General features: G+C 32.2%; 1 protein-coding gene and 1 long non-coding RNA gene across 10 annotated transcripts in view; one reads left to right on the top strand and one right to left on the bottom strand.

Moving 5' to 3' along the window:
* The window catches only part of LOC143191823 (uncharacterized), an 870,958-nt gene that overhangs the window by 567,825 nt on the left and 280,571 nt on the right, over positions 1 to 22,562 (bottom strand). For all 9 annotated transcript variants that reach the window (XM_076397237.1, XM_076397236.1, XM_076397232.1 and 6 more), the window contains exons 2-3: positions 2,065 to 2,220; positions 249 to 414 (exon numbers count right to left, since the gene is read on the bottom strand). In XM_076397237.1, the coding sequence (XP_076253352.1) occupies positions 249 to 414; positions 2,065 to 2,220 (322 nt within the window). The remainder of the gene's footprint in view (positions 1 to 248; positions 415 to 2,064; positions 2,221 to 22,562) is intronic.
* LOC143191831 (uncharacterized) lies at positions 19,198 to 19,646 on the top strand. Its single transcript, XR_013004640.1, has 3 exons — positions 19,198 to 19,319; positions 19,393 to 19,490; positions 19,569 to 19,646. It is a non-coding gene; the product is annotated as an uncharacterized LOC143191831 (long non-coding RNA).

Genomic DNA, 22,562 nt, shown 5'->3' with positions numbered 1-22,562 from the left:
CAGTTCAAAATGGCTCCGAGAGCTAAAATGCTGTAGACAAGTGATATAAAACAAACTCAAGTATCAAGGAACATGGTAGTATTGCCATGTCGTAACCTCAAGAACATTATAAATACGGACACAGCCGTATCAAGAATAATATGAATAAATAAAAATAATATATTATTGTAAGTATTAAATACCACCAAAACACTGAAGCTGTACAATTTAAAACATATTTAAATTTTGAGCCAACAGTCGCCACCTACCTGCACTTGTAGAAACTCGTCGTTTTCAGTCTGTAACCCTCTCGTTACAGTTACCCTTCCGGCGTTCGCGATCCCGTTCACCGGGGGCGGCACTGGCTCCTCGTCCTGCTTCACGAACTGAATCCGACCCGCCTCCACGCAAATGTTCGGCGCTAGAGGGAGACACCTGGAACAGAAACCGTTTCATCGATCCACCAACTGCCAAAAAATACGATCAATACTAGAATTATATTACTGACAAAAAATGTAAAATCAGAACCTAAAACATCAAATATTGCTTTACTTGAATTATTAATATGAAATAAACATGATTTAAGACATAATTTATAGCTTAGTATGCTTGGAAATGGTATTAATATACTTATGGTAAATGGTATTAATACTATGGTATTATATTACTAACTTATTAATGAATCATATTTTCCCTCTATACCTAACATGATTTAGTTGTTTAAAAGGTATATTGTATAAGAGAAGTTAAAACAATAATTGGCTGTTGCATTGGCTTCAAGGAATTAAGCGTCGCTTAAAACTTATCACATATGTTATAATAAATCTAATTGAAGAAGTGTATTATGTTTATATGCCCGTTTTGTTTCTTGTTACTGTAATTAGTGTACATACAAAATAATTATAATAATAATAATAATAAACCAATTACTACTGTTTATAGTACAATATTTCGTTTTCAGAATGTATTTCTAACAAAAGATGTAAAATCAGAACCTAAAACATCAAACACTTTTTTGTCACTATAATTACGGTGTGTCGAAAACAGATTTTTTTACATTAATGTAGGAGTTATATCTAATGTAATTCGAATACAGTGTTAATTGCAAACCAAGAAAGCATTAATTGAATAATTAAAGTAATGTAAAGACTCATCAATGAGCTTCAGTGTCATCATTGGTTTGTTCATTTTCATTTTCACTGGCCATAGAACAAAACATCGATCATTTTAAGTCATTTTCGTAAGAGTGGAGACCAACAGATGCTGGATAGTTGGAATAGCATGAATGAACAGTGAACATTTTAATGGATCTTATTTCCATCTACATCACTGTTGAAAATCGGACGATCTTAAGAAAAGTGCCTCGAGTACAATAATACTGTGCGAAAATAATAGTGATTAAAGGTTCAGAAACTGTTACAAACCCTGCATTGACAGCAAGGACATAATGGTCAATTTTTGACGAACAAAAAAAAATCGAAAATACTTTTTTCTAAATCCAATATATTAATTGTTAAAATGTTATAAATGCTACAACTACAAACTATATGCAGCATGGTTTTTTAATATAGTACTTTTCAATAATATCAACAAAATATATGTTTTAAAGACAAGCTATAAAATAATACTATAAAGAAAAAAAACTTATATATTTATTGTATTATCATGAGATAAAGCACATCATAAATTTATTGACCTATTTAAACAAGTTGTAGTAAGCATACTTCATCAAATACAGTTTTCGAGAATTGATATTGAAGCTAGATAGAGCATAAAGAGTGAAAAAAAAGATGTCAAGTTGACATCGTTGCAAAATTTCTGAAGATGAGAATGGTTCTAAAAAAAAAACAAAACTAAGTGTATCACATAAATAAAGGCCAAAAATTATTCAGAATGAACAAAATTGTTCAATGAAAATAGATATATTGGGAAAAACATAAATTTACAAAATGACAAAATGTCAAAGACAACGAGAAATATCAAAATAAGAAAGATGAGGTGTGTTTTGAGGTTGTCAGATAGTTAGGGCGGAAATATACTTGTATACCTGTTATATAACCTAGTAGTAGATAATAGTAAAATTACCTTTGTGGTGGTGGCGGTGGTGTGTCAGCGCGTTCGGTTTTTTCATAGCCCACCAGGTGGCGCGCATCTAGTACCGGATGGACCTGGTGGGCTGATCGAGGCTTATCGCCATCCAACGAATTGGAGTCACTAGGAATTCGGGAGGTCGCGTTAGACCTAAAAATAGAGAAAATAATTGTTAATAAATTGTAAATCTGCCCATAAATAATGACAAATAATAGATAATTAGGTAAAAAATGGTTGATTCTCAATGATCAACTCCTAAGCATTTGTGATTTTTTCGAGGGAAAACCTCAAATTTCAAAAGCACATATAATGCTTTTACATAATGAGATATTGGTGTTTAATGTAATTGCGTAATTGATGTGACGAAAAATCGGAAGTGGCAATGTAAAAGTCAGTCAGTTTGCTTTTAAGTACTAACAATATCATATGAGACGTCGTAGATACACTGTAAGCAAGTGTTTCTATGGTGTAACGGTGAGAACGTTGAGCTCCCACGTGGAAGTCGTGAATTCATTTACCAACATGGCAGAATTTTATTTGCTTTTGTTTGATTGGAACATTTCAGATCACCTAAACTAAACTAGTTAAAAACCCAAGACCTGAAATATTCCTTATTTTGAATCATCTCTTACTTGGGCTATACATTGTAATAATTAATAAAATAACTGTAATTATAATTTATTGAGTAAATATCGAACACATATCAGTTTGAAGTCGATGCCGAAGTGATCAGTTGGTAGTAGTTAAGATATATAGATAAATAGATTTAGGTAGGTAATAAGCTAAATTGTGTGTATATAGTAGAATATAAAATACGTGTAGTAGATAGGTTAAATAAGGTTCTTGTTTATTTTTATTTAGTTATTACAACGATTATGTATATATTTTATTTTAAAACGTTTTTTTTTGTGTTAAAAATCTAAGTTTTATTATTGTTTACTTTTTAGAGAGTTCCTAATTTATTTTTTGAAGCCGGTTCAATTTTTTGTTAAAAATATAGACCCAATAATTGACTTAATATTTGATAAATATCTTTTCAGTCTATTCATAACTAACTAACTGAAATTTTAAGAATAAAATGCTATACAATAAAAAAACTACATAACTCGTGGGAGAACTAACTCAAGTTTATGTCTTAATATTGCTGGTGTGACCTTTTCGTTTTGTTGAATTTAAAATTGAACGACGTTTCAAACAAATCAATATAATGAGAGAAAAAACGGTTGAATAACTAGAAGGCTATAAACCACGAAACGTCTACGAAAATATATATTGAGTGTTTGGTATAGTTACATTAAATTTGACAACAATTACTTTAAAGTTGATATATTTTATTGGATAAAACAAGATTTATTCGTTTTTCTTATCATCTATTTTAATTATCTAGTAGGCGGAAAACAATAGCGAAAAAAAGCAAACATTAAAATCACTTTATTTAGAAAGTTAATAACAACTTTAAGTGCATTTGATTAGCGCGGCAGCCCGTTCAGTTTACTCGGTCGCTCTTTTTTTTTTCTTCGGTCCCGCCGCCATAACGTAGGAAGTAATTGACGCACACTATAAACTGATGGTCTTGCAATTCGCCAATTGCGAGTTGCGTGATTGCCGGTAATTGGAGATCAGAAGCGGCTCGAACCCAACAAAGCCAAACAGCTGTTTCCAAACAAAGAATGGCATTTGCGCGGTTCGTTTTATTTCGAAACGTTTTTGCATTTTCAGGCACGATCTCCGGTGTTTTACTAGTAATTATATTTATTTTATTCGCCATATGGCTTATACAGTGGAGTGTTCGATAAGTTCGCCAAAATGAAACGAACATTTATTTATTAATAGAAATTTGGATTAGTTTATGGTTGCCCCAATTCCAATCTTCATCATCCAAGATCAACAAATTCTTGTTCAATTACAAGTTCATGAAAGCTAAGTTGTACGTGAAGTACGTGTAGTAATAGTTGAATATAATAGCCCAGAAAAATCCATCCGGAGAAATATTAATTTGTGTTAGTGAAAAAGCTTAATTCAGTAATCCCGAAGTGGCGATGCATAAAGAAAGAAACATGCGAGTAAGCCTAAATATCCTATTCCCTTGTGTAAAGTAGATTTGTAAGAGTTACAAAGTTTTTCGGAATTTATTTGGTTGATATTGGTTTCATCGTGGCATCATCGGGAGAGAAAGAGCAGTAGTTTAGAATCAGGAGAATCTGCGTATCGCAGATAACATTTTTGAAAAAATATTTAGACCTTCTAACTCTTAAACACTTTTTAAATTGTAAAGCTTTGATAATTTATTCTGAAACTGTTTACATTTATTTTAACATTGTTGATAAATTGCGTAATAAACATTCACAATTTGTGACTCTATCGCATGATGATCAAAAAAATCAGGAAAAAGACCTGACTCTTGAGTCTTGTCTTTTGATTATTTTCTACTAAATTCAACGATTTCTGAAAAAATGTTTGCTCTTTCGTTGCAAACAAAAAAAAATAATATAAGCCATTCAGATTCTTCGACGACAGGACGGTCTTCCTACTGTTCACAGTATAGTCGCTTGTTTAAATTCTGTTGACGCATGGCTGTAAATGTATTGTTATGATTGTTTATAATAGTCTTTATCCATAAGGCAGGAGTACGAGAACCGCAATAAAAAAATCATCTTAGTCAGGCTAGAAAACAGGTTGGATAAGACCGGATGTCTCCTGGGATGATTTCTTAATTAGCTTTTTCTAAACAAAATGAGACTCTAAAACAAAAAAATTAACAAGAAAAAAATTAATGGAAATAAATAAGAAAAAAGTTAATAAAAAGAATAAGTTAATATTAAGTGCTGTATTATGATGAACCAATGAATATAAAATTGCGAATATTCTTTAATGGAGATCACTATATTGTCGGCAACCTCATTAAATTTCAGGTACTCACCCTTCGTAATTATCTTTTTTTTTTCAATTTTGTGAATAACATTAACATGACTAATTCTGTAAACGCTGTAAATTTAGACTGATCTATAATACTGCAAATCCCTTTATCAAAATTTGTTTAAATACCATTAACCACAAAATAAATTTTAATCGTCCGTCCAGATACAACCAATCACTGAAACAATTCAGTTCAGTTCAGCATACACAAATAACATTTTACAGTTCGATGCTCTTGTATCAAAACACACGAAACCAAAAAACAAAAGAAACAAAACCCATATATGTTCATTATGAAACCAAACACAAGCCAGTATTTCTTCGGCTTTAACAACAGCTCCTTTTATAACGCACGTTCAACAAAAATATTAATAAGAATACATTACAAGAGGATTTAAAATTGTTTTTTTAATGAAAACAATTCATGTAAGACCGCAAGCATTGTATGTTAATCTTTGAAATCCTTCACTTATATGTAGATAGTAACAGACAGGTGGTCTAAAATTGTATACTCATTTTAATTAAATTTGGATTAGTTCTCACAACGTCAAAAATGAAATTATGATTGCTGTTTGGTAGTATCAACTTTTTTGTAATATCCATATTTAATATTATTATTATATATTGTGATAGATATATTCCTTGAAATAAAAAATAAATTAATCAATGTTGTTTCATAAACAAATGCAACAGTGAGTTCTTTTGTCAATAGTGAGAAATTATTTATACAAATAAAATTTCTTATTGTATATAATCCCGTCAGCGCTGAAATCGACGTTCTGTGACCATACGAAAGAATCAACTCGTTTTTAAGTATCTTGATAAAAATTAAAGTATTATTTTGTTAGATCAAATCACTACTAGTAAGTAAATAACCAAACAGCAAGCCTATTTCAATGTTGGGGTCATATTATTTATTAATAGTTCAATTGTTTATAACAATCTATAAAACAATTTTTAAATTATCAATAAACTATTGTTCTTTTATACATCATTTAATTTCTTATTACAAATATATAAACACATATAACTTCTTGTTTATCAACCCGATGTAGATCTAACTCTAATTTCTCCATTGGAAGCTGCCACTGAAGTTGATAACCTCAATAGTGCCTCACTCAGAAGTGCCTAAAAAGGCACCTGGTATAGATGACATTTCACCTGGATTATTGAAAGAACTGCCACGAAAAGCAATCATCATGTTGACATATATATTTAGTGCCGGTTAAAGGCTGAAGCATGTTCCGGAATGCTTTAAGGTGGCATAAATAATTATGCTCAAAAAACCTGACAAACTTGCAGAACAAGTCGAATTTTAGAGGCCTATTTCGCTATTACCTGCAATATCAAAGCGATTTAAATGTATTAAAAATTATGTAATATTATCAGATATCCAGTTTGGTTTTCGAAATCACCATTCAACAATCGATCAAGTGCACAGAGTAACTGCGGCTATTGAAAAAGCGTTTGAGAAAAAGAAATACTGCCCTGCAATATTCCTGGATGTCTCACAAGCTTTTGATCGGGTTTGGAATTTGGGATTAATCTGTAAGATGAGCAAAATGAGATGAGTATCGCACGAAATGGCGTTCTCGACATTTAAAACTATTTCGGTTGGAGTTCCACGAGGTAGCGTCTTAGGACTTCTCCTGTATCTGCTCTACAGTGCTGACATTCCAACAACAAAAGAAACACTACTTGGAACCTTTGCTGACGACACAATTATTATGGCAGACGACATATCTCCACCTAGGGCAATAGAAAAAGTACAAGTGGCAGTCAACAAAATCTACAAATTGACGAAAGATTAGAAAATTCAACGTAATAACTCCAATTTGTCCAAAGTTAAATACCTTGGAATCTGTCTTGACGGTAGACGAAATTGGAAACATCGCGTTAGACAAAAAGCAAAACACATTAGAATCAAAATAAAACAACTATACTGGTTAATCGAAAGATACTCAACTTGATATAAATTCACAGAGGTTGATCTATAACACAATTATAAAGCCAATGTGGACCTAAGGAGTGCAAATATGGTGTTGAACTAAAAATTCAAATCAACTAGTCATACAACGCTGTCAAAACAAGGTTCTTCGATTGATTACCAATGCCTATCGTTACGTAATCAACGAAGAAATGCACGATAACCTGGAAATCAAATGGATTCGCGAAGTTATCCAAGATTTCGTCTTGAAACACGAAAGAAGATTATTAAATCATACTAACGTGGAAGCAACACAATAGCTGAAAAGCGCGCAGGATGTCAGGAGATTGAAGCGAACTAAACCATACGAACTTAAATAAAGTGTATACCTTTAGTGTAAACTATAGCTATAAGTTATTATAATTTTATTATTGAGGAATATATATTGATGTATTTTCTCGCACTCGTCTTGCTTGTGAATTAATCCAAGTACGAATGAAAAGTAGTAATAAATTAATGTATAACAAATATATGTACAAACTTATACTACGCGGGTTTAATAAAGATGTTATGAAAGAAAAAAACATAATTTTAGTAAACTACCATTCATACTAGAGATAATATAAATGGCGACAAAACATTCTAAAACAGAAGAGGAAAATGTAAAATATTAATGACTAATACTAGTAGATTCAAAAAAATGTATTCTTCAGCATAGCCATGTGCTTCTAAAAACAAGCAATGGGTCTTATTTGTAAATCTCTTGATATTAAAGAAGTAGAATAAATTTAAAAAATGTGTTACTGATCAAAAATCACTAAATTTTTTTTATAACATCTTTATTAGATACGCTTAGTACAATCTTAATTATTATTATTATTACAATTAATTTATTACTACTTTTCCTATGTGCTTGGATTAATTAGCAAGCAAGATGAGTGCGAGGAAATACATCAGTATGTATTCCTCAATTATAAAATTACAATTATTTATTAATTATTAACCTATAGATATAGTTTACACTAATATTACACACTAAATGTTCACACAAGTTCGTATGGTTTTGCTCGTTTCAATCTCCTGACATTCTGTGCGCTGTCCATCAGTTGTATTGCTTCCACGTTAGAATGATTTAGTAAACTTCTTTCGTGTTTCAAGGCGAAATCCTGCACAACTTCGCAAATCCATTTGGTTTCCAGGTCATTGTGCAGTACTTCATTGGTTACATAGCGATAGGCATTGGTAATTAATCGAAGAATCTTGTTTTGACAGCGCTGTATGACTAACTGATTTGAATTTTTAGTGCAACCCCATATTTGCACCCCATAGGTCCAAATTGGCTTTATAATTGTGTTATAGATCAACCTCTTTGATTTTAGATCAAGTTGAGAGTATCTTCGAATTAACCAGTATAGTTGTTTTATTTTGGTTCTAATGTGTTTTGCTTTTTGTCTAACGTGATGCTTCCAATTTAATCTACCGTCAAGATGGATTCTAAGGTATTTTGCTGATTCTGCTTGAGGAATCGGGCATCCATTGAGTGATATAATTAAATTTTTATTATTTCGCCTTAATGCAAAATTAACGTGGACAGATTTGGAGCTATTAAATGATTTTCCAATCTTTTGTCCATTTGTAGATTTTGTTGACTGCCACTTGCACTTTTTCTATTGCCCTAGGCAGAGATATATCTTTTGCCATAATAACTGTGTCATCAGCAAAGGTTCCAAGAAGTGTTTCTTTTGTTGTTGGAATGTCAGCAGTGTAGAGCAGATACAGGAGAGATCCTAAGACGCTACCTTGTGGAACTCCAGCCGAGATATTTTTAAATGTCGAGAACGCCATTTCGTGCGATACTCTAAATTTTCTTCCGAATAAATATGACTCCAGCAATTGACAATAGTTACGCGGTAACAATTTGCTCATCTTACAGATTAATCCCAAATGCCAAACCCGATCAAAAGCTTGTGAGACATCCAGGAATATTGCAGGGCAGTATTTCTTTTCTTCAAACGCTCTTTCAATAGCCGCAGTTATTCTGTGCACTTGATCGATAGTAGAATGCTGATTTCGAAAACCAAACCGGAAATCTGGTATTGTTAGCAAATGTTTAACACGTTTATATATCAGCTCATATAGCTTTGATATTGCAGGTAGTAGCGAAATAGGCCTGTAAGATTCGACTTGTTCTGCAGGTTTGTCAGGTTTCTTGAGCATAATTATTTGTGCAACTTTAAAGCATTCCGGGACATGCTTCAGCCTTAAACAGGCATTAAATAATGAAATGTCATTTATACCAGGTGCCTTTTTAGGATTGAGGTTATCAATTTCAGTGGCAACTTCCAGTGGAGAAATTAGATTTAGATCTACATCGGGTTGATAAATAGGAGATGTATCCATGGTAGATTCTATATCATTAGGCCGAAAAATGTTAGCTAAATATTCTGAGAACAATTCAGCTTTTTCATTGTCGCGTCGAACCCATTCATTTCGATAATTTTTAATAGGCGGTACTCGAATAATTGGTCTTTTGAATCTTCGAGTTGCTTTCCATAGCGAATAATCTTTGTCTGCTTGTGGGCTTAATTCGCCTAAATAAATTAAAAGCGATTCTGTTTATATTCTTTGATCTTTTGATTTGTCTGATTACTAATTCTATTAAACGTGGTTTTGTCAGCAGCATTTCTGGTCCTGTGCCATACTCGTCTAGCTTTTATCATTTCTCTAATTTCGAGGGGGTAAAGTACTTATTCTGATTTCTCTCTTGCAATTGGGGTAGCATCTTTTGGAATTGCCCGAATTTGTTCAGTTATATGTTTGGTTTGTTGCTCAAGATCAGCTATAGTTTTAAGTCTTACTTTTAAACTGATTTGTTCCTGCAGTATTAATCTGAATTTGTCCCAGTCAGTATATTTGTTAGTAAGATTAGGCTTTTTTGCTTTTCTTAGGATTGTCGCGCCCAGTGTTAACAATACTGGAGTGTCATCAGATGTTAGATCGCACAAGCTTTCTGTACTAATTTTATTTAAAAAAAAAATCACTAATGACAATAAATTACTAATTAACAAGTACAAAAACTTCCGATATGATATCTAAAATCAGACAATTTTATGTTAATTAGCTAGTGGCGTCTTCTTACTTTGAATGGAGGAGACTTATTTGTATCCCTAATTAAAAACAAGGTAAAAATGGATTGATACTTCACTATTATGTTATATAAGTTATTTTCTAAAAAAATTATCATTCTTTCAAGTTCTTCAACCGAAATCCTTCATTGTCATGTCGCTCAGACATATTACTGATACAAAAACGACGTCCAGACGAGACGAGAATTGCATAGCGAATGAAATGATCGCTGTGAATCGCGATGCCGATATTGCATCGACGTTGCAAATTCAGAAAGTCCTATTTACTAAAAGCACCGGTCCGTAATTTAGAGTGGATAACTGTGAAACTGTGCGTGATACGATCTGTCATTGATGTTATGTGACGTACAATATGCTTTGACCTGACACGCCATCAATTTCCTAGATTAACTTGTTATGCAATTCCTTCTCTACTAAATCGACGTTTATCATGTACTGTAAATATATTAGACGAGTTAAAAAGTAATATCCGCTTTTTGTATTAAAGTTTGTTTTGTTGCATTTCTAATCTAACATATATTAATTATGAAACGTGAAAATTTCAAAATAAAAAAAAAGTTTACTACTAAGAAATCTCCTGCTGAAATCCATAAAGCACTTTCTAGAAACTTATGCTGCTCCTGATCATATCGCAACGATCGGTTTTGGTTTCAATAATTTATAAAATATTTCTAAAAAATTGGACCGACCTAAAAAAATAAATAATGAATTCACCAAAAAGTAAATGTAATCAAACTTAGATTTTTAAACAAAAAAAACGTACATGTACATAATAATCGCTGTAATGACTAAATAAAAATAAACAAAAATCTTATTTAACGAATCTACTACATGTATTATATATTCTACAATATACACATGATTTAGCTTAATACCTATCTAAACCTAGTTATCTATTTCCAAAATTATTTTAATTACTACTAACCGATCACTATGAAATCGGTACGAGCAAGAAATTAGATTTGTTTTCTTCGTAATTAAATTTTGTATATATTTTTTTATTATTTAATTATTATATTGTTACTAGTCGTTTCCGTCTAACCTACAATTTGTCTTTATGATAACTTAAATCTAGGTATATAACTAGGAGGACCCATTGGCCCTATCTCAGTCTCTGGTGAAATAATGTTTATACATGTCACTGCTGTATTTTTCATTATATGCACCTTACTACACAACACTACACAAGATCAGATGGTTTGATTCTTTTGAGTCTTTTCTGTTCTGGTGGTATCCAAAAGCTGCAATACTTCAATATTCTCATGAGAATGGAGTCTTTCCTCATGCTTTCTTGTAATGTCTTGACTGACTGTGGGTATCTGAAGATCTCGATATAGGTAATCAGTCCTATAGTATTTGAGTACGCCCACAATACCTTTCAGGACATTGTTCTGAAAAATGTGTATTTTATTTATGTTACTCTTTGCAGAACTCCGTATGTCCATACAGGTTTCAGTATTTGCTTATATAATAGTAATTTATTATGTACTGATAATTGTGGTTATCTTCCAATTAGTCAGTGCATTTTCCTATATTTCAATTCCAGTTCTTTTCTTTTCTTCTTTATATGTTCCTTCCAGCGTTATATATATATATATATATATATATATATATATATTTTTTTTTTTCAAAAACCTTAGATACTACAGGCAGCAGTGATATAGGTCTATAGACTTTTATATCTCCTTTTCTCCCTCTTATTCTTTTATTTCAATTGGTGACTTCCCAGGTTTTGGCATAACTATAATTTCCGTCATCTCCCAAATTCCTGGAAAATTGTGTTTATATGACACAAAATTATAGTATTATTTTTGTATTGTTGGGGCTCGGCACCGAGTGCAAGTTGGGTACACTGTACGTCAAGTATCTTGCCAATTGTGTTGTCATTTTCATTCTTAAAGGGTTATTTTCCCGAAACTTCTATGTATCAATAAAATATATCGTCATGAAGTGGATACTTAGTGGGGAGGAAACTTAGAAAGAAGACTTGATAAGTTTATATTAACTGTCACCTGGAATAACTGTAGCGATATTAGCATCATGATACTAGATATAATACAAAGCTCGCAATTCATGTCTTAGAGGCAGATTACGAAAACACGAACTAACATCTGGAAGTAACAGGAACACAGGCTTACTAAATAAGATCACTCAAAGACACAAGATATGGAAATTATCATTCATGAACACTATCCGGCAGGTCTCAAGCATTCCCAACAAGAGACTATTTCTCTATAAGTATGTATAATAGTCTATTATTCATGAAAGAATATTCGTTTTACTAAATTGATGAATAGGCTGGGCTAGATTAGTTTTATTCTATTTACATAACCGAACACCTTATTGTATTTTATATTTCAAATACACGACTAAAATTTATAGACCTAGATTTAAAAATTAGTGTTTGTATTTCATATCTTATGTATATGCGAGATAGTATTTTGTAATTTGTCTTTTAATTAAAGCAGAATAAAGAAAGAAAAAGAAAGCAGAAACAATTGCCTGTAACGTATTTTGATTGGTAATTGTACTATTATTGCTATAAATCTACTATTAGAAATACCTTGTTAAAAGGAAAAATGTTGACAGTAACATATATGTCTAGACATAATATAAATAACGAAATTATAATATTTGCATATCTTAGCAAAATTTCCTCAACATTAATTCATAGTTATTATACCCTGATGCTCAAGTAGATCTGACAATTTGACCTGATACGTATTATGGTGATTCTACTCATAGATAATCAAATACCACTCACTGCTTAACAAGGGTATAGAAGCCACATAAAAACTAAAAAAATGTTAATTCTCGTATTCAAATATTTTAGAGCCGTGTATAACAGACCGATCCTTTAGAGTTCAATAAGAATAGGCCTATCTTAACTTAAGGACAATATAAGCAGGTGTCACAGGAATGTGTATGAAACTAGTCCTTCGTCTGCTGTACATTGGGGACTTGCCTACATTCAATGAAAATATTATTGCTACATTTTCACATGATACTGCAATTGTAGCCATTGGAGATAATAACGCTGAATCAGCCGAAAACTTACAAATAACTATTGTCGAAATACATTGTTGGAGAGAAAAATAATGCATCAAAATTAATCAGAATAAATCAGTACATATTGATTTAACCAACTAAAGAAAAGCACAAACCAGTATATATAACAGGTCAATTGAAAAGTCCCCGGCCTACCATAGTAAAACAGATTATTTTGGCAAAATTAGTTTGTTTTATTCAACATAATTCCCTTTAAGGGTGATACACTGATTGTAGCGACCGTTCAACTTTTCGATACCATTTTTGTAGTACGATTTGTTCTTTGCTTCAAAATAGGCCTCAGTTTCGGCGATCACTTCTTCATTCGACGAAAATTTATTCCCAGTGAGCATTCTTTTGAGATCTGAGAATAGGAAAAAGTGGATGAGGAAGCAATTCGAAGAACAATTAATGGATTTTTGCCATCATTTTCACTGACTTGTGACACGGTGCATTGTCTTGGTGAAGCAGCACTTTCTTTTCCTTCAAATGCGGCTGTTTTTTGGTGATTTCGTCCTTCAAACGGTCCAATAATGCTATGCAATAGTTGCTGTTGACGGTCCTTCCCCTTTCATGCGCATCCCAAAATACAGACGCCATAACCTTGCTTGCCGAGTGAAATGATGGAGCCATGCTTCATCCATTGTCACATATCGGCGCAAAAACTCGGGTTTATTATGCTTGATTATCTTAAAACACTGCTCCGAATCATCAACTCGTCGTTGTTTTTAGTCAAAGGTGACCGGCACCCGCTTTGCACAGAGCTTTCTCATGCACAAATATTCGTGAATGATATGATGTACATGTTTAGTTGATATCTTTTTAGAGTGAGAAAAAACATATGGATTTAATTCTAGTATCGCCAACTATGTGTCAGACCGGGGACTTTTCAATTGACCTGTTAAATAAGCTAGTAGTTGTCCGAATATATCAGCATATGATGTTGAATTCAGGCGGAAGCATATGGCAAGAGCACAAGCTCAATTAAAAAAAAAGTACTGGTCATTGGGTAGATATTGAGCACTGTCAGTATACTATAAGCTATTGCTTCACTAACAAGTCTTGAAACCAGTATGGTTTTATGGTGTTCAGCTCTGAAGTTGTACCAGCCAAAGCAATAGAAATGTCATACAAAGATTCCGAAACAAAATACAGTAAAATATTGTTGACACGCCATGGCGCTTTCGTAATGACAATCGTCATAAGGACTTGAAAGTAGAAACAGTCGACAACAGAGGTTCCATCAGCATGTCAATGTTGAGGTTCTCCAGCTCCGAGATAATGATGGCTTAGTCGGAAGATTAAGGAGAATAAAACCATTTGATCTAGTTCAGTCAAATTATAAGTAAAACTGTACATTAAAAGCAGTAACATAGATATTAAGCCCAAAGAGTCTATTGTAGAATAAGTGCTTTGCCATTTTAGTGTCCTAGCAAATTAGGGAAAACAACTAGTATATTAGTGTTATTTTACTAAATTGCGATAATAAATAATAAAAAATGGCCGTTTATTTAAAACCATTTAGAATGTACGATGGCTATATCAAAAATGACATGATCTGGAGTTAGAACAATAATGTCTGAAGAAATAAATGGGCTAAAAGTGTCAATAACCGCACTGATTAACAACGAAGTGCTTGCGAATGATGGCAGATATATGCGTAACTTTTTAAAAAATTTGCTTGTATTCAAATCTTGGTAGCTTTCAGCTTGTCAGCGATAAGATTCTATAAAACGATAATTGATCATTAGAAGAGCGCCGAACATCGAAAACAACCATTCAATTATTCAATTGGCCTGAAAACTTTCGCCATTCAACACATCCCCTATCGACCACATAAACAGCTCAATTGTCTCGTCCGTTTATTGCGGTCGTCCAAGTCACTACAAATTCTCGCTTCCTGTTCCATTATCGTCCGGCATTGATGCCTTTGTGCCGAGGTCAGGATTATCTTGTTCACGATTTTCCCATAAAAACTTACGTGATTTACGCTCGCCATCAGAGATACTTATTTCTCGGTTATTCGGCCATAAATCTCCTAGGAAAGCGCTAAACAATTGATGTAAAATGTAATAACTATGTTGGTTTTAATGGATGTGCTTTGGTTTAGTGCTTTTATTAATGCTCTAGAAAGTGTCGAGGGAGACGGGGCGAGAAAGAAGCGAATACTAAACGGATATTGCCGTAACAAATGCATTTCACTAGACATAACAGATAAAAATAAACTGCTTGATAAAAAATCTCAACATCCAATAGTAACTATTATGAAATAACCAAATATGCATTATTTGTACAGACTTTTGTTATATTGACTTTTAAGTATAAATAGTATTAGGCGGTAGCATATATTCGTGTCAATTTATTGATAATTAATGCAACCAACTGTTAAATTCGATGCTTTCGGCACTTTTTAACCTAAAATAACAGTTTTTCAATTAATACTAATGTGTTCTTCACTTCATTCTATATAATATTCTATATATTCAGTTATTCAGTCAATTAATATTAATTTGTTCTTCAGTCTTTAGTCTACAAAAACAAAATGTTATTCCTTTCGTTAAAACGTTTATAATATTTTCATGTATCTATATAAATTGGTCTTCTTCTACTTGTATTGTAGAATTCTTGAAACAAAGTACAGCGAATACCGAACCCAAGTTTGGGCTCGGCACCACCTTTAATGTGATCAGTTGGTAGTAGTTAAAATAATATCGTAAATAGATAAATAGATTAAGGCAGGTACTAAGCTAAATTGTGTGTATATAGTAGAATATAAAATATGTGTAGTACATGAGTTAAATAAGGTTTTCGTTTATTTTTATATAGTCACTTCAACGATTATTATGTACATATTTTTTATTAAAAATAATTAAATTTTTTTTCTGTGTTAAAAAAGTTTGTTTATTTTTTAAAAAAAGTACGATTATTTTTTAATTTTTAGTGAGCTGATTTATTTTTTAAAGTCGATTCTATTTTATTGTAAAAAATATTTTATTTTACTCTTTTTAGTGTTAGGTATTTATTCATTAAATTACGTAGTTATTTTATTTAATATTACAATGCGTAGACCAAATAAAGGTGCAGCCCGTATGAGGAAAAATAGGAATAAATAAACAATGATTGAAAATAAGGAGCGCTTCAGGCCCCGGGTTTGACCACTTAGCCTAGGTGATGTTATTGTTCCCGCCGGGAATCGAACCCGCAACCTCCGTTTGGAAGCTAAACGCGTTAACCATTACACCATAGAATCAGTTATCTACAATACTTCTACGAGGTCTTATATTCTATAGCTAGTGCTTAAAAAGCAAAGTGAATGGCTTTTGCATTGAATGACTTACGATTTTCTGCCACATAAGCTCAGCAATAACATTATACATAAATATCTGATTATTTTAGATAAAAAAGGGAAAACTTTGTACGTGCCTTTGATATTGAAACTAAAAACTGAACTAAATTGTTACTAGCTAAATATAAATGAAATGTTTGATTACGTTTTTTGAAATTTACTTTTTTTAGAAATAAGCCCTAAAAAAGATATACAGTATATCAGATGGCTGAAGAGTATAGTAACATAGTATTACGACTTCCTTCCTATCACTGTATATTCAAACCAATCGAGTTGATATAGGGCGTAGTATAAGCGAAAACTTATTATAATAGACATGCTGGTCGAAAAGGATATTCCATCAAGTATTGTTTGGATATGTAGAAGAAAGCATTGTTAACCAAAACACCTTCCGTTTGGATGACTCAATAGAACATACAGAGGAAGTAATTGATAAATGGTGGAATCGTGAACATGTTTTAGACAGATTAGATAATAATAGTTTAGTGCTTGACTTGGACAGTGACTCAGAAAGCGAAAGTGACTAAAAGAAACTTTCAGGATAAGTGATAATGCTGTACAATGCTGGAAATTTCTGAGACAGAGTGTTAAGAGTGGAAACAACTAAAGGTATGCACATCACTACATAGTATAAAACAAAGTCGCCTTTTCTGTCCCTATATCCCTATGTGCGCTTAAATCTTTAAAATTACGCAACGGATTTTGATGCGGTTTTTTTCAATAGATAGAGTGATTCAAGAGGAAGGTTTATATGTATAATACATGCATAATATACTAAGGCAACATTGCTAATTTTAGAGGTTTCTAACGTGATGTCGTAAATTAACCTATTTTTTTAGGCTTATTTAGCAATTAGCAAAAACGCTGCCTAACCCTACGAGTTAGATCAAATTAATGTACTACAGTATTGTACACCATAAAAAGGTCTACAAAAAAGTCCGCGATGGTATATGTTTATCTTTTAGGGATAACCCACATTAACCATTTTTATTGTTTACTTTTTACGTGAGAAAATGGCTTATTTACGAAGCTATTTTAAGCAATACGGCATTAATCCTTATCGAATTAAGTACCTTAAATACAGTGTGCAATTAATATAGATCAATATGGTTCCTTACAGCATGTAAATTAAACAAATATTTTCGGAGATATTACAAATTTAAAATTTGCGTTTAAAAATGTGTAATGTAATAAAAATTGTATGAATTTAGATATTCCAAAGATAGCAGGAAATCTTCATAGTAAGTATAGGGGAAGAGGAATTGTTTTACTCCAAATTTAATGCGTGCAGGCCAAGGGCAGTAATGAATGAACCAAAAATACTGGATCGATTTTAATCATGTTTTCATTGAGTGACATAGGCATATATATTTTATGCCCGTGCAAAGTCGGAGCGGGCCGCTATGTTTTTATATACAACGTTCATATTTTTTCTGTAGTGTATTTAATTTAGTATCAGCATTGCACCCGTGCGAAGCCGGGGCGGGTCGCTAGTAATTAATAGAATATAACTGTAGAAAATCGTATTGTAGGGCGTGAAATATTTGTGTGCACAGATATGATTGTAATTGTTCACAATTAAACATGAATATTAGGTTATAACGTATGAGGAGAGAATGAGTACTATGACTTGACAAGTATATACACCATCGAAGGAAACAATAAGTAAACGTAAAAAGGTAAATATGCTCTCGAATTGACAACTTTTTAGGTCACAAATTTGACACGATGACGCATAAATAAATAAACTTAGAATAAACTATAAATAGTGTAACCTCTTAAAGAAACAGCATAAGGAAACAACGTTAACGAGCTCTGGAACTTGTTGAAATATCTAAATAATATGGCAACCATCTATTCCTAGCGCCCTATATAACATATGCATCCTATAATCCCGATAAATAACCTTATTTAAAGATCAAGTAAGAATCTATAGACCGACATGCCGTTTAAAATTAATTATTACCCATCAGGAGCACTTGAATCCAATTAGCTGAGACAATACCGACTCTATTAATGTCCCGGCCGATTGGCCGATTGGCCATTTTTAGAGACGCGAATATGTCGAACACAGTGTCAATTATTGTTCTAATGCAATTAATATTAAGTACGTGTAACCGCCGACATCGACTATGAAAACGGAAACAGCGTCGACTTAGTGGTAACCGAAAGAACAAAATTGTTATTCAACACGTGTCGTTAAAGCGCCGCAGTTCTGTTAGGCGTTATTGTTGAGTTTGTTGCTTAAAATTAACATGTCTCACGAATTGGTAATGATAAAATCAATGACCTGTTGTACGGTTAAATGCCTTAGTAGTAACAGAAACCACCTAATTTGTACATATACGAAACAAATTGGTAATGGCCTGCAGTTGTTGTTGCGGCTCGTTATTAAGAGAAAATGGACAAAATGGACATTATTCCGTCACGCGTTTTAACATATAAGGGATATAAACGGTATAAAAAAAAGCAACATGCAGTTATTTCTATTATATCTAATTTTTATTTATATTGTTATGTTAGATAGCTTTGGTTGATGAAAATTATAAAGAATTTTATGTTGAGTCAAATGGTGGTATAATAAAACTTATAAATATCAAGTTATAAAATGAAATGAAAAGTGGAGCTTTTTTAGAAATTTTAACCTAAGCAATTTTTAGGTGATATAATTTGTATTGTTTATTTACGTCAAGTTTTCGGTATTTTAATTTGTTAGTGTAATAAAAAGAAAACTTTAAGGGGATCTCTTATGATCTTCTATGTAGGTCCAGGAAAGTTTGTAATCATTTTAAAGATGAAGACTAGAGACCAAAATGTGGAAAGCTATGGCTGAAACAAGAAGTAATTCCTACTAGTAATTTAAATAGTAAGTATTTTGTTAAATAATAATGATTTATTGCATTGAAATAATTAAGCTCTTTCTTTACCTTTATTAGAAGACAAGGAACATATGCCCCCAATGGCAATATTAAATCACATAAGTTTTTTGAGGCTGATAGATATATAGGAGATTCTTCTACCCCAACAAGACCCAGAAGTAAGTATATAATAAGAAACTTATGTTTATTATTAGAGAATGGAGGTTCTAACTTGAAATTTATATGTTCATTTACAGATAACTCAGCCTGTCCCATCAGCTTCTTTTCAGGTTGGATGAAAAACTAATGGTTTTATCCTTATTGAAGTGCAGTGGAAGAGGATATAAACTGTTATCGAAGATATTCTGCTTGCCTTCTAGAAGAACGTTAATGCAGATACGGAATCAGGTTCCTTTTTGCTGCTGGAGTAATAACCTCTAATTTTGGTCGTTAGTTCAAAAACTTGACTGTATAGACCGAACTGCAGTTGTCATATTTGATAAAATGTACCTCAATTTAGGTAGGTTGTTAATTTAGTTGATTCTAAAAAATAATACAACAGAACCATTAATCGTTATATTATCTTATTTTAATGTTTATTTTAGGTTTGTTTTAAATATTAGAGAAGATAATATCAGTGGATTACGTGTTTTGGGTAGAGGAGATATCTTTGTGATTATATCAATGTCTTTATGGTCAAGGAAAATTAATGTAATTCTAATATATCAATAAAATATAAATAAATATATTTATTTTTTATTTTCCCAGTAACATTAAAATTGTTTTAATTTCCCGCTAAAATTTTTGAAATTCCCGCTAAACATTTTTAAATTTCCCGCCATAACTAACTGTCATACGGCGCATGCGTAAGCGCCCTCACACGGGGATTCCGAGCGCAACTTAGAACCAATTTTAACATAGGAGATGCGCTTCTAAGTTTCTTTATTCTATGACTATAAATTTCTAAATGTTTGATGGGCTTCGGCGGCCCATTCTTTCAAATCAGACAACAAAAGTAAGGAATGTCAAAAATGCAATATTGTGTGTTCAATAATTAGAACTGAATAACTCAATAGTACTAAACTAAAAACTGCTACTTTATCTATATAGCCACATTTTAAAACCATCGAATATAACAATTAGGTTAGGTTGTTCAACAGTTGTTTACGTTGGTACTTCGCATTTTTTCCAAGCGATGTCGCTGATCAAAATATATGCAAGCTCCTAATAATTGTGGTTTAAACATAATTTTTATAATGTTGCTTGAATCAATAGAAGATCGTATTTCATAATTGATGCTTTCACTGACTACAAAAGACTGACCAAACTGACAAACAATAAAAGAAACAAAACCAAATTTCAAAAATCGCAACAATTAACCTTCGGCTATATTTAAGAACGGCATAAAGGATAATAAATTCATCTTTCGAGAGATTCTATTAATTTGTGTATATATAGAAGCACGAACCGATAAATCATTGTTTGACTTTTGAAGTAAAACAAACTCTATTGGGAACAGACAATCTCTTGCCACTAGGTACGTTTTAACACAATCTGTAAATAAACACTGATGCATTGGGCACTCGGAAAATCCATTTAGAACTTACGAGAAAGGGAACGAACAATGTGCCTCCGACATGTCAATATTTGCTGTCGATTTTAAACTGGCGACGTGATAGATTTATATTATTTTCGAATGCAGTTTCAGTAACAGGTTAGTGTTACTGTAATTTAATATTGAGCATTTTACTCTGTAAAATGCTTCTTGCGAAGAAAGATTCGTAGTATAGATAGTCAACGTGATATCAGTCTTTTTGTAATAATGTCAGGCCTATAAAGTAGTTTTAACGGATTGTTTTTGATTTGGAGCTAATATCATTGCTCTATATAAATGCATCGTAATATCATATCTCACAATGAACCTTGTCCTCCAAGATACAATCAAAAAAAGGAAAATTATTTGAATGTCCTAAGCAACCTGGGAGAAAAATTTATAAGTGGAGGTGATTTTAATGCAAAAAATACAAGATGGGGATCCCGAATGACAACAACTAAAGGCAATGAACTGTATAAAGCAGCTATTAAACTAAGATGTTACATGTTACATATCAACTGGAAAACCAACTTATTGGCCGACTGATCAAGAGAAAACCGTAGACCTGTCAGAGATCTTCATAGTAAGAAACATAACATCCAACTATATAAAAGTCGAAGAAAATTTTGAGCTAAGATTAGATCATACGCCAGTGATTCTGGCGTTGAGCGAAAATATAATAAGAAAAGAAAGAAACCCAACGTTAACAAACAAGAGAACAGACTGGGTAGGATATGCTGAAGAATTAAACAAACGAATTCAACTTAATGTACCCTTCATGACAATTGACTTAAAGTAGATCATAAATAACGTTTAACCAGTTTTAAGCAAGAAAATCACCTCTCACCCGATCATTCTGTCGCTGGTGTGCATTTTCCCTAATGTATACGATTTTCCGGCTTGTATTTAGGGATGATAATAATTTACGCAGCCTTCCACTGCATTGGTATGCCGAAAACAAAACCAATATGGAAAAAATACAGAATGTGAGGATTCAAAGTTGGTGAAAAGAACGTCCTACAAAAAACATTAGTACCTCCACATGAAAATCTTTTACCACCTTGCACAGAAGCAAGGGTAGCAGTAGGCAAAGAAAGGTGTTTTCGTTGGACCAAACAATAGACGATCTGAGACGAGCTTATGACTGATCCACTATTCGTTGAATTATTAATGATGAATTGCTTTTAAGGAGATACAAACATACATGGATTTTTAGGAAATTATAATCACTAAATAAAAAAACATATTGTTAAAAGAATGCTAAAAGCATTTTAAGCTATAGATTGCCTAATATGGAAAATACCTTTACGAAAAACTAGGGAGATGTGAGTGAAGAACAAGGTAGACGATTTCACCAGGATATTAAAGTGATGAAGAAAAGATACCGACGAACATGGAGCATCTCAGTGATATCGAACAACTTCGGACAGTTTATAATGTGTGTTACTGAACATATATTAGATAAAAATATATGTATCGTTAATGATTTGTAAATAAAATAAAAATTTTCAGGTATATTCTTTTTTATTTGATATAACATAGTTAGTCAAATTGTCAAGAAATGTGTCATCCTATGATAGAAACGAAGTTATTAGGAAGGAAGAAGATTACGTTAATATTTAAGTTAATATTTGTAACTATATTTTTTACCATTACT

The sequence above is a fragment of the Rhynchophorus ferrugineus genome, unplaced genomic scaffold (assembly GCF_030347505.1).
Source record: "Rhynchophorus ferrugineus isolate W39M unplaced genomic scaffold, kcgeb_rfMv2 rfM2, whole genome shotgun sequence".
In the NCBI taxonomy this organism is placed as follows: Eukaryota; Metazoa; Arthropoda; class Insecta; order Coleoptera; family Curculionidae; genus Rhynchophorus; species Rhynchophorus ferrugineus.
Note: the sequence above shows the minus strand (reverse complement) of the source record. Positions and strands in the feature narration are given on the sequence as shown.